Here is a 14,114-nt window from a genome sequence, read left to right on the forward strand (position 1 = left end):
ATATAATACTAATAATGTTGTAATTATTTTTAAAAGTTAGATGTTATACAGGCCCTTAAATGTATATCCAACTTCTTTTGAACTCATTTTGACCATGCCCAAAACCAAGTAATCCCTCCATTTGCCACACACATATTGATTATTAAAGGTTTGTTTTACCAATCTCTTTAATTTCTGCTAATCCATTGAGTCACAGGACACTGGCATTAAGTTGTAATTAAGAACAAAGAAAATCAATTTCCCTTGTAAAGCATGGAAGAAAGAAGAAACAAGCAGGTGGCAAAGAGCAAAAACAAAAATTGCAATGAAACCTGTTTATGAAATCAAGAATCTTGATGTTGTGCTTCTGGTGGAAGGCGAGAGAAGTCATAATAGCCAACCCTTTTTTTCTTCACGTACTTTGATCCATTGTAGATTGCAGGAAACAATCCCATTTTCCCATCAGATTGAGTCGAGTTGTTTTGGTTCATCTGCTGTTCATCGCTCTGTTTAACATCGTCCTCATACACGAGGCGCATCCCAAAACCTGTGAGTATCAAGTGGCCTCTGCTGAAACGATCAGCAGAAACCTCAATTTGGCACCATTCATTAGGGCTGTGAACCATTTTATTGAATGGCCACCAGAAACTATCAAATGACACATAGGCCAGGCAAGTGTGCTCAGAGTCCACATTCTCATCACTCCCTATAGAGCCAATATCTATTCCATAACTTAAGTTCCTACCACCACGGGTTCTGAAACGGAACAGGACTCGAATTCCATGAGTTGTTTTCAGATAATTACTACTCCTAGATAATGAAGTCGATGTCAAGTCAGAAACAACACAGACTGCAAATCCCATGAATTTGTTATTATACCAATTTTGAGGCAAGCTCACTGCAATTGAAGGCCCCAAGTTCTTATAGGTAAACCACTCAGGAATCTCGATTCCAGGAAGACAGATACTGAAATCGTCATCCACTACAGATAGTCCCTGTGTCATAAAGATCATATCACTTACTATTAGTTCAGGTAGGTGGACGAACTCAAAAGCGTTATGTTAATGATATAATGTAGTTACCTTGAGCAGGTGCTGCCATAATGCATCAACGATGTGACTGTCACATCGATCCTGAAATAGTCGAGCACATTTAGTGAATGAAACACGGAACAACTTTGGGTATTTAGTCAATAAATCTAAGTTGCTCTTCAAGGCTGTGCATTCATCTGCATAAACCTCTGTTATACTTGATGGAAGATCTGGCAAAGCTTCAAGCTTTTGGCATCCAACTAGCTCAAGGACCTTAAGCCGAGTGAGCTGAGCAATGATTTCAGCTGGGATACTAACAAACTTGTTCTTGCCAAGATTCAATTCTTCCAAAGTGGACAAGACTCCAAGATCATCACAAGGAACGCCTCCATCTAACATACTACAATCACTAAGATCTAGTTTTTTCAATGAAGATAAACCAGATAGAGAAAGAAAGGGTGAAGCTTTGGTATCTTGAAAAGTTCCTGGCAATAGCCAAGAAAGGAAGGATGAACACCATGACTGAGAAGCTAGAGGTTTACACCCACGGAATGATAAGGTCTTAAGGTTCTTTAGAAGTGAAATGGAGGATGGTGGTTTCTGGATGGCCGTGCCATCACAGTAGAGCACTTCTAAACAGTCCATTTGTCCCAGTTCATCTGGTAGTTTGTCAAACTGGGAACAGCCAGAGAGAATGAGAGTTTTGAGACCTTTCAATCTGCAAATGCTACTTGGAAGACTTGCAAGATGCTTGCAATAGCTTAGATTTATTAAGCTAAGGTGTGTGAGGAAGTCGATAGATGAAGGCAGCTCTCTTAAAGCAGTAGCTTCAGCATATACTTCCAACAAGCAAGCCATATGTCCTGCAATTTCAGGAAAAGTTTGGAGTTTTAAACAGCCCGACAGGATTAGCATCTTAAGCTTTTCTAAATGAATGCTCTTTGGGAGCCTCTTTAGATTTATACAGTGCTTTAGGTTCAATAAAACTAGGTTCTTGAGAAATCCAACAGAAGCATGGATCTCCACCAAACTCGTACACTCTTCAAGAATCAACCTTTCAAGATTTGGGATTCCTGTGAAATCTGGAGTTCTAATCAGTTTCTGGGAGTAGCTAAGATTGATGAATTTCAAATTGTCCAAAACCTGTAGGTGTGAAATATAAAAGAGAAATAAGAATCCCTCATGATATGATTGAATGAAACAGTCTGAAAGAAAAATGGACATAAATAATGAATTATCAGATAAACCTTCAAGCCTTTCCAAAGTTGTATGACACGACTATATTGCATTTTAAGACCAACAAGATTTTCTCCTTGGAAACTAGCAGGCAAACATTTTGAAGGATATCCATGCCAATCGAGCCACCTTAACTCGCAGGGTAAAAAACTGGGAACTTGAGAAGCATTTGCATTGTGAATTTTGAGTAGCCTGAGCTTAATCATGGGTGTGAAGGCTTCACTACTAATTTTCACATCTGTTGCAGCCCTGAAGTTCAATGCTACACCTTCAATCTTATCAGTACCCTGACAATCCAAAGTAAAAAAAATTCCTAAAAGTGATCTGTATACCTGAAAATAAAGGTTGCTTAATCTTTGAGTTTTTATAAGAATACTTACCTCGTTTCCCGTTAGTAGTTCAGAAATATCTTGGGATAGCCACAACCTGCTATACCTTCTCAGGTCACTTGAAGCTTCTTGTCGAACAATATGCCAGCCCATTTCTTGTATCAATTGATGCATCAAAATGCGACCTTTAGAAAAAGTTATCAAACATTTCTCTATAAGAACCTTTATACCAATGACACAGTGGAATTTGAAACTGTCAAGTATTCTTGTCATAGATGCTTTCTTCTTCCCTTTAAAAAAGCATGCAATATCTAAGAATATCTTTTGATCAATTTTGTTAAGACCATGGAAACTTACTTTAAGTTTCTCCAAAATTTCATCTTCCGGGATTTCCTTAAGTCGGTCCACTTCACTTCTCCATTCAGCAATATCCCGGCCATACAGGAAGGAACCCAAAACTTTAAGGGCTAAAGGAAGGCCGCCAGCATGGCGAACCACTTGAATTGAGAGCTTCTCTAATTCCTTGGTAGGTTTTGTTTTCTTAAAGGCATACTGCCTAAAGAGTTGAGAGCCTTCATCTTCATCTAGCAGACTCATCGTATACATTCTGTCAACATCATGCCTAACAAGCAAGTGCTTATTCTTTGTTGTTATAATGATTCTGCTTCCTTTACCAAACCAATCACGGTTTCCAGCCAACGACTCCAATTGATCAATGTGGTCAACATCATCAAGAACAATAAGCACTTTTTTACCACGCAGCCTTCGCCTTATCATATTGGTTCCTTCGAAGACATTGTTTATTTGCAAACCTTTCATGGAAAGAATCTCAGAGAGAAGTGTCTGTTGTAGCCGCTCTAGACCATGTTTTGCTGACTGCTCTCTGACTTCATGAATAAAACTAGCACCTCCAAATTTACTCGAGTTCTTGTCATAAACAGCTCTGGCAATAGTTGTCTTTCCTATGCCGCTCATCCCACATATTCCAACAAAGCGGACATCGCTAGACCCCAACCCTATCAATGAATATAATTTCTGCATACGAGACTCCATTCCAACGAGGTTTGGAGCATCACTAGTCCCTGTCAGGCCTAATTTATCCATGATATCTTCAATAATTCGTTGGATGCCCTTAGCTTCATGCCTATTATATATAACAAACAGTAAGTGCAACTCTTAAAAGAGGCAAAACATGCTTTTCCCAGTCTGATGGCTTGGCATTTCCAACTATAAAAAATAATGAAGACTAAAAAACAATTAATTCCTTTAACATGCCTATGTACGCTCTTTTCAAGAATGAAGTGAAGAACCTTGTCTGAATTACCGTTATTTACCTCCTCCCACAGGCACTGTCGAGAGTATAATTCGGGTTGAGTTAATACCATATGGGGTGCTCCGAATATAGTGGTTTTGTCATGTTTAGTCTAAACTTTCAAATTGACCACCTAGTTCTTCAACTTTCAAATTGTTACCATATGTGACCATCCGTGGTCCTTCAACTTTTAAATTGTTACCATTTGTGACCATCAGTGGTCCTTCAACTTTTAAATTGTTACCATTCGTGGTCCAAGTTAACCACCCATAGTCCTTCAACTATCAAATTTTAACCACCCATGGTCCTTCCAAGAGGATCAGGACTGGTTAAGTTTTGAAAGCTGAATAATCATGAGTGATTAACTTGGACCACGGATAATAACAATTCAAAATCGAAGGACCACCCGTGGTAAACTTATAAATATAAGACTAAACATGGCAAAATCAATATAAGAGGACCATAACATTAACTCATTCGGGTTTCCTTTACTCTTGACAGGCTTGAAACGTTTCAGTTCATGTTCAATATCATTGTATAGTTGCGTAAGAAATTAGGCTTATAAAGAGCAATAAAATCAGAGGAAATAAAAGCAACAATGCAATTGACATCAAATAAGCAAGATCACTACCAAGAATCAGAAGAAAGCAACAGGAAAAGGGCTACAGTAGCAATTCAGCAATTGACAAAATTAGTGCAAGCACAAACCGATACCCAATTGCGGCAAGAAAGCAGTATTAGAAACCTTTCCCGCTTTCCTCTCAAGCTTCTCAAAAATTCAATTTCCTCTCCACAAAACCCCAGCCTCAAGCTTCTCAAAAATTCAATTCAAAGTCGTTTTCACCTGTCTTCTGTTAAAATTATTTCTACAGCTCTTTTACCTACAAGTCTAGTTTATATATGAATAAAAAGTCTAGAAATTAATTTCAAATCTTTATATCTACAAATTTAATGTTCAGAAATTAGATATTAGATATTAGATGTTACCGGTGTATATGTTTATATTAATGAATTTCAACCCTTTACATTTACAAATTTAACGTTATAGTAAAATTATTTTGTTTTTTAATCAACGCATATTATATTATAATTTTTGAATACGAGTATCATAAAAAAAAAAAATTGCATCATAACTCAAAAATAAAAAATTATATTCTATTAATTTTAAAAGAGTAACACTTGTGTGAGACCGTCTCACGGGTCTCAATCTGTGAGACGGGTCGAATATTTGATTAATATATTAGATCTTTGACCTCATTAGTCAAAGATTTGACACGTCTCACGAATTGAAATCGTGAGACTATCTCACACAAATTTTTATCAATTTAAAAATGTTATATTCTAAAAATAAAATGTGACACAATGTAATTATAATTCCTAATCAATTTATATTGTGAATCTAAAATGCTACTTGTTCATGTGAAAACCGATGAATTAATTTTACATTTTCAAAAATTTAGGAATTGATTTTACACTCATAAGACGCTTGATTGTAAAAAGTGAATTAGAGAGGAAATAATTGCAATTCAATGGAAGAGAAATAATATAGGAATAAAGTGGAAATTTAAATTTCAGTGTTTAGTTTATATGAATAAAATTATTGAAAATTTCAATTGCAATAGTGTTTGGTATCTATGAAAATTGAAATGGAATAAGCAATATAAAGACTAAAATGTTCTTACTTATTATAGCAGCTAAATTAATGAAACATTAATTTGAGATTTTTAGGTTATATAATATAAAGATAATTTTATCTCAAAGTGTATATATTTTTCTTCTCAAAAACTGTGAAATTGAAAAACAAGTAGATGCATGGGATTCTAATTTCACTAGAATTACAATTCTTTCCAACCAAACGAAGAAATGTACTTGCTTTCGGAATTAGGTAGGAGTAAAATTCTAGTTCTTCTAACCAAACAGGTAATTAGTGTATAACTTAGTGACTAAATATTCATTCGTTTGTATTTTAAAATTTAAAATTGGCATAGAAATACTCTCATATAAAATGTTTTACGAGTTAACCTCACATATAAAGAGCCACTTCGTGCTACTAGACCACAATGTCATTGATAGGTGCAAGGCACAGTTTAATTAATGTTGTTGTTTTATTTTATTTTAATCAATTAAGTTGATAGGGAGTAATTGATTCATTTGTGGAAAAAAAAATAGTGTTACTTTAAAATTGATAATTTAGTGCTAAAATGTAAAACGATTAACTTGAATTAATTGACTTATACATTTGATAATATGAATAAGATAAAATAATTGAATATAATAAACATAAATAATCATTCGAAAAGAAAACAATTGATTTTTTTAATGAAATAATATTTAATAAACAAATTTAATTGTAAAAAAATAAATTCCATTGGTTTTAAAATTATAGCTAAATTTCAAAATCTGACTTTTGATTTGATTAATTACACTATCATGCTCCTATCCAAGCCTGGTTTAACTGTTTAAGAGAATCAACTGGAAAAATTAGGAATATAGAGTTGAGATAAGTAAAATGTCAATTTTAGCCCTGTTAAAAATGGAGATTTTTTTTTTCGGTGGAATTTTGACAGAAAAGTGGCCGGAAGGACCATTTTTGTAAAAAAATCAATAGTCGTGGACTAAAATTGCAAGGTTCAAAAGTCGTTGATCAATTCTGCTAGTGCCACTATAGTCGTGGGACCAAAAGTGCAAAAAACTCTATATATGCATGCATAAATGATTTTACAAGATCCAAATCACTATCATAACATGCTCCAAGAGCTTTAAATTAAAGAAAATCCGATCCTTAAACCATCCCAAGTTTTAAAACACACTTCATTAACTTAATCCTTACCTTAATTACAGCAAAAACTTTCAGATCCATATATAATAAATTTGATTCATTTTAATACTACTTTGGGTGCAAACTTTGCGAATCTATATAATTGCAGATCCAAAGGATTAGACTAGATTAAAGCTAAGGAAAACACCAGTGATCTGATCTGAATATGAACATAAATAATAGAGTTTAAGATTATTTACCCATTTTCAGTGTTGTCCAGATCCCAACCAGACAAATTGGATACATTCTCCAACACTTCCCTCCATTTCTTCACCTTTTCTCCTTCCTTCTCAAACCTCTTTTCGTGTCCTTCAAAGGCTTCTCCATACTTTCCCTTTTGTTTCCTCACAGTCGACGGATCCACGCCATAGAAAATGGGAACAACCATTTGACCTTTCACCTCCATACACTCCATGATTTTCACCAGTTCATCCAAACACCATGAAGAATCAGCGTAGTGCTCGGAGAAGACGACCACCGCCATGGACGATTCTTCGATTGCCTTCTCAAGTGAGGGCGAGATGGACTTTCCCCTTTCCAGCTTCTCGTCGTCTTTGAAAGTGTAAATTCCTCTTTGCTGCATGGCACTGTAGAGATGGTCGACGAAATTCTTGCGAACATCTTCTCCTCTGAAACTCAAGAAAACATCATAGGAGGAACCAAAAGAAGGTTGTTCCATTGCAATGGTGAAGAAAGGTATGGCCGGAAAACTGGATCTGCAGTACGCAACTCAATAATGCACTATGCGCAATCTATAATTAATGTGATGATGATTCTTAATATAATCGAGCTAAAACAATATAATATTGTATCTGCAAAAAAAAAAACTAAAATAGATAGATAAAAGTAAACACCGGCCTTAATTTTTTTAGGGCATGATTAGAGTAGTTAAATATGAAACAAAGAATCCACCAAAGTTGACTGTATAAAATGTTGCGCTGCATTATTTCACCAATTTTATAAAGGGGTATTGTTTTGCTCAATTTCATGGATGACAATAAGTTGATAAGATTTTGCTTGAAGTAGAGTAAGGTTATGTTATATAATCTATTTTGATTTGAGTGACGGTAAGAATGTTACGGAGAATATTTGTGTGTGGGTAAAGTGATAAACAGAAACAAGTACTTGTATTGCTAAGAGTCTGATCTGTTAGCAATATTTAATTATGATATTCTAGTTTAGACTATTATTAGTTTTTATTATTTGAATTAGTTAATAATGATTTAGTTTTCCTAGTATTAATGCTAGTCTTCATGCATGTGGGAACTTGATCCTAATTTTCAGTATATTATCTTTGGTCTTTAATCTATATAAAGACATAATTTTCAGTATATTATCGTTGGTCTTTAATCTATATAAAGACATTTCTGTAAACAAGTATTCAACAGATAATATAAGAGTTCTCTTCCTCTGTGCTATAGTATCCTTAGTCTCATGCATTAAGTGCCTTATTACTTCATTTCACACCCAACATGATCGAGTATAAGATTTAGGTGCCCTTGGCCCGCTTATACATGGGCCATGCTTTTATAATGGACAATAACTACTAAGTATAACGGTTATAATAATCAGTACAACAACCTTCTAATAATTGTGATGTGCTCTCCTACATGAGTGCATTGAACAACTGCTCTTTAATTTGAAGCGGTGCTCTAATAAGTGTATAGGCTCTATGTTTAGTGCAACCGTTCCATCTGTACGTGCTCTGTTCAACTCCTAATCATTACTAATTTACGTCTTAACTGCTTTGACGGATTAGACCAAGAGTGTATGGATTGCATCTAAGATCAATATGGTTATTCAATTATCCTATCACTAACCCACTTATAGGGTTTGAAAAACTATAAAATTATAATGTTAGTTATCAAGATATAGGAAATGTGTAGTTTCAGTACCAAATTTAAATACCATTGCAATTATATTTCGCAATTAATTGCCAAGCACCTTGTGCTCAGATGGCATGTAGTGACTCTCCCATATGGAAGGTCATGAGATATTACAATGTAATAGAGTCGGTAGCATTCAAAAAAATATTCTGCAATTAATTAGCTACTATACCAAAGTGATGACTTTCGGATTTAGAGTGTTAACATGGAAGAGAGATGAGAGAGCTGAATATAGGTGGAGAGAGTTGAGGGTGGTAACTGTTTCATTAGTCTGTTATGAAGAGCAAACACAAAATATATACAGAAGGAGGAAGGCGGGAAAGGGAGTTGTAACAACTTAACAATCATTTACAATAAAGTCCTTGGCTCTCGTTCTTCTGTTCATCCTATCCCCTGCTATGTGTCAACACCCCCCGCCCCGTAAGTTGGAGCATGCAAATTTTGTGTGCCCAACTTAGACATGAACTTCTGAAACTGAGAGACGGGCAGAGATTTAGTAAAGCCATCTGCCACTTGATTTGCTGAAGACACAGAGAGAAGTTTAATCAATCCTTGGCTCAACTTTTCCCTGACTATGTGACAATCAATGCCCAAGTGTTTGGTGCGCTCGTGAAAGATGTGGTTCTCAGCAATGGCAACCGCAGATATGTTATCACAAAGACTGTGGCTGGCATGGTGGGTTTAATCTGCAAGTCAGTAAGCAAGTATGTAAGCCATTGAACTTCGCATACAACGGAGGCGAGGGCACGATATTCAGCTTTGGAGGAGGACTTGGACACTGTGGCTTGTTTCTTCGACTTCCATGAGATGAGAGCAGGTCCAAGAAAAACACAGTAGCCAGTAATGGACTTGCGTGTCTCGCAGCAGGCTGCCCAGTCTGAATCTAAAAAAGCTTTGAGGTTCAGACTGGTTTTCGTGGGGTAGAATAATCCTTGGCCTGGAGAACTCTTTGTATATCGTAGCACCCGGTGAGCGGCTGATAAGTGCAAATCAGTGGGAGCATCAACGAATTGGCTAAGTTGTTGGACGGAATAAGCTATGTCAGGTCTCGTGGCGGTGAGGTACAGCAGTCTGCCTACCAATCTCCTGTAAGTGGCAGCATCAGGAAGAGGAAAACCTTCACTGTGCATGAGTTTGAGACCTTGCACCATTGGTGTCTTCACTGGTTTACAACCAAGAAAGCCTGATTCTTCAAGTATGTCTAAGGCATATTTTCTTTGGCACAAATTTAATCCCTCTGCTGACATGCTTACTTCAATCCCCAAGAAATAGCCTAGTTGCCCTAAGTCCTTGATCTTAAAAGTATTGTCCAAGAACTGCTTGAGAGACTTAATGAGATCCATTTGGGCACTAGTAACCAATATGTCATCAACGTATATGAGCAGGGCAATAAAGTTGCTGCCACTTCCCTTGGTGAACAAAGAGGGATCAGTCGTGGATTGTTTGAAGCCAATCTGAACGAGAGCATTAGTGAGCTTCGCATTCCATTGTCTGCTCGCTTGCTTGAGGTCGTATAGCGATCTGAGCAATCTACATACTTGATTAGGCTTTGCACTTTCAAAACCCGGGGGTAGCACCATGTATACTTCTTCGTTTAAGTCTCCGTGCAAAAAAGCGTTATTTATGTCCATCTGATGAATGTGCCAGGTTCTGGACATAGCTGTGGCAAGAAATGTGCGAATAGTGGTTAACCTTGCTACCGGGGAGAATGTCTCCAGGTAATCAACCCCAAGCTGCTGCGTATATCCTTTAGCCACTAGCCGGGCTTTGTGCCATTCAATCGTGCCATTGGCTCGGAGTTTTACTTTGAAAACCCATTTGCATCCAATACGTACCTTCCCCGAAGGTAAGTCTGTGATCTCCCATGTCTTATTCTCTAGAAGTGCATTAATTTCTGCGTTCATTGCTTTCTGCCAACAGTCATGTTGAATAGCTTGCTTGTAAGTTTTTGGTTCATTGGCAGTGGTGACTGCCATGGCAAATGCTCTATGTGAGGGTGCAAGATGATCATAGGTCACAACTTTAGAGAAGAGATGTGGCGAGCTAGAGCACACAGTGTCACAATAATAGTCTTGTAACCTGTTAGGGACTTTGCGTTGCCTGTTAGACCGGCGAGGCTGATCAACAGAGATGTCTGCTGGGCTAATCACGACGTCTTCATGTGCAACAGAGTCATGATTATGAGATGGAATCGGCAGCTGGTGACTGATGCTGCATCCATCACCAGTGTTCTGATTTGACATAGAGTTGTGGAAGCTATGATGATCACTGGGAGAATTTATGTCTAGCAGAGGAGTGCCCTTATCACACCCCTGAAAGCTCATCTCTTCATAACCCATGATGGAAATATTTGGCAGTGAAGGATTATAGGCTTGTTCTTCAGAAATGGCTGACTGGTCATTCTGTTCAGCCATAGGAAATTGGTTCTCGTAGAAGACTACATCACGAGACACCAATGTAGACTCATTGACTAGATCATATAATAAATAACCTTTCACTCCGGCTGGCATTCCAATCAGGACGCACTTCTTGCTTCGAGCATCCATCTTATGGCGAGAGGGAGATAAGTTTGCAGCATAGCATAGGCAACCGAGTACTCTGAGGCTACTGAGATCTGGATCTTGTCCATGTAACCTGTGGTATGGAGTAGACCACCCCAGCACTGCAGATAGTAGTCTATTAATCAGATAAGTAGCATGAATCACACAATGTCCCCAGAATGCAAGGGGGAAATTAGCTTGAAACCGAAGTGCACGAGCCACACTCAAAATATGCTGATGTTTACGTTCAACGATGCCATTTTGTTGAGGGGTGTATGCACAGGACCTCTGATGGATCGTGCCATCCTCAGCAAAGAAGCTTTCCATGTTAAACTCCAGCCCGTTGTCACTTCGTACTGTCTTTATGGGCATGCCAAACTGAGTTTGAATGAGTTTATAAAAATCCTTCATCTGATTGCGTGTTTCTGACTTGCTCTTCATCAACCTTAACCATGTAAACCTTGAATAATCGTCAACTATGGTTAAGAAGTATCTCTCTCCTTGTAGTGACTTAACTTGGAAAGGGCCCCAAATGTCTACATGCACCAAATCAAAGCAAGCACCTGAAGTAGTCTTGCTTACCGGGAAAGGACTCCGTTTGTGTTTTGCAAACTGACACACATCACAAGCCAAATCTCTTTTATTTGAATTAGGAATGTCACAAAGTAAGTGAATCTTATTAAAGGGATAGTGCCCCAAACGTTGATGCCAAAGATCAACACTACACTGCAAGACAAATTGATTACAAGAATTAACAAGAGGTCTACTTAGCATATATAGCCCTTTCTCCTGCTCAGCAAATCTAGTCATCTTCCCATGGTCATTCAGATAACACTGGCCAGATGCAAATATTAGTGAATAGGATGAGTTTTGCAATAACTTGCTTACAGAGACGATATTGAATTTAAATGATCGGATATGCAACACTTCTCTCAACCATATGCCATCAGCTAATTTAATGCTTCCCACATGTTCCACAATAATGTGATCACCATTAGGTAAATTGACCATCATCCCTTGAATAGTATGATATTCATGAAAGAAACTGATAGAGCATGCTATATGATCAGTAGCCCCTGAGTCTAGGATCCATGTTGAGGAAGATAAACTAACAGAGTTAATACAAGATGAGTCAGAACACTTGCCTGCATTGCTGCCCTCAGATTTGTTAAACTTTGGTATGAGAGACACTGCTGCTGTTGTAGTACAAGCTTGGTCTTGTCCCGCTTGGGCTTGAAGGAGTGATATGAGTTTTTGAATTTGGTCAGTGGTAACAATGCCATCAGAGTTCAAGCCAACTGCAGCTGCTTGTTGTTTTCCTTTCGACTTGTAGCCTGGTATCCACCCCGGTGGATATCCATGCTTTTTATAGCATTTTTCGATGGTGTGTCCGGTCATACCACAGAAGACACACTTAGCAGTTTTGTTTCCACCTCCCATATTGAAGTTCTTCTTATTGTTGAAGTGATTAAAAGCTGCAACTGTCTCACCAGTGGAACTCTGAGCAGTTTGTGCTGCGTTTGCATGGCTGATCTCCAAACCTCCAGTACTCAGATTAATGATACTCAGTTGCCTCTCATATTTCTCAGCCATGACGAAGACTTTATGCATCTCAGGTAGCAGATCAAGGACGAGCACACTGGATTTTAGTGAGTTATAGTCCTCGTTGAGACCTTGCAAGAATCAGATGATCTGATCTGTTTCCCGATCTCTTCTGATTTCATCCACCAGATCGCATCTGCATCGAGGCTCACACTTACAGACCGGTAACGGTCTCAATGAGTTCATCTCCTCCCACAACGTACGGCATCTAGTGTAGTAATCGTTCACTAAGAGAGCTCCCTGTTTCAGTTCATTTATATCACTCTGCAAAATTGAGATCCTGTGTGGATCTCGTTGAGAGAACCGTCTTCGGAGATCGTTCCAAATGTCCACGCATTTATCCATATACATCACGCTTTGTGCTATCGTCGGATGAATGGATCGCAAAATCAATGAGCAAGCGATCAGGTTGCACCTCCTCCATGTCGAATACTGAGGATGACTCTTCTCCGGCGTGGCTACGCTTCCGTCGATGAGTCCCCATTTGTTTTTGACCTCAAGTGCTACTCGCATAGAGATACACCAGGATCCATAGATTCCACTGCCTGTGAGCGGAGAACTTACGAGAATCGCATTAGGATTCTCATTAACGCTAAGATATAGAGGATTTTCAGTATCGTCGAAGACATTCCTCTGCGGAATGGAGTTTTGTTGCGGAACGGCTATCGGAGCGCTACGAACTGGAGCTTGGCTGTTCGGCGCTCCCTGGTTGGATTCTCCGGTGGCGGAGAGTACGGCAGCGTAGCTGGCTGGCCGCTGCTCTGATACCATTTCGGATTTAGAGTGTTAACATGGAAGAGAGATGAGAGAGCTGAATATAGGTGGAGAGAGTTGAGGGTGGTAACTGTTTCATCAGTCTGTTATGAAGAGCAAACACATAATATATACAGAAGGAGGAAGGCGGGAAAGGGAGTTGTAACAACTTAACAATCATTTACAATAAAGTCCTTGGCTCTCGTTCTTCTGTTCATCCGATCCCCTGCTATGTGTCAACAATGACTACTTTGTGTCCTAGTCATATTTTTAGTGACCAAAATTAAAAGTTTTCAATTTTTAAAGTGATTATTTTTGTCCAACTATATCTTAAGTGTAAAAGGAAAATATTTTTATTTATGGGAAATTTTGCACTGCTATCCGAATATACGCACTAGGTGAAATATGACTTTAACTGAAAAAATGATATAAATTAGCCTAAGTTGTGCATAATTGGTTGAAAGACAATTATTTTCATCCACTTGATACTTTGGCGACTAAGAGATACAGTACTTACAACAACATGCAAATTGAATTAACGATTAAAATTTCACTTAATTTATATCTTAGCTAGAGAAAACATATCGAACATATACTACACTTTGTGCTTCGTTGGAGGGGGGGGGGG

General features: G+C 38.0%; 1 protein-coding gene across 1 annotated transcript; it reads right to left on the reverse strand.

Moving 5' to 3' along the window:
• Positions 1-211: 211 nt before the first annotated feature.
• LOC109148756 (TMV resistance protein N-like) lies at positions 212-7,443 on the reverse strand. Its single transcript, XM_019296479.1, has 5 exons — positions 6,906-7,443; positions 2,627-3,719; positions 2,258-2,533; positions 1,062-2,153; positions 212-974 (listed from the first exon to the last, which is right to left on the reverse strand). The coding sequence occupies exons 1-5, from the start codon at positions 7,382-7,384 to the stop codon at positions 324-326; spliced, it is 3,591 nt and encodes a 1,196-aa protein (XP_019152024.1). The 5' UTR covers positions 7,385-7,443; the 3' UTR covers positions 212-323.
• Between the last annotated feature and the right edge of the window lie 6,671 nt (positions 7,444-14,114).

This window comes from Ipomoea nil, unplaced genomic scaffold (genome assembly GCF_001879475.1).
Source record: "Ipomoea nil cultivar Tokyo-kokei standard unplaced genomic scaffold, Asagao_1.1 scaffold2144, whole genome shotgun sequence".
Taxonomy (NCBI): domain Eukaryota; kingdom Viridiplantae; phylum Streptophyta; class Magnoliopsida; order Solanales; family Convolvulaceae; genus Ipomoea; species Ipomoea nil.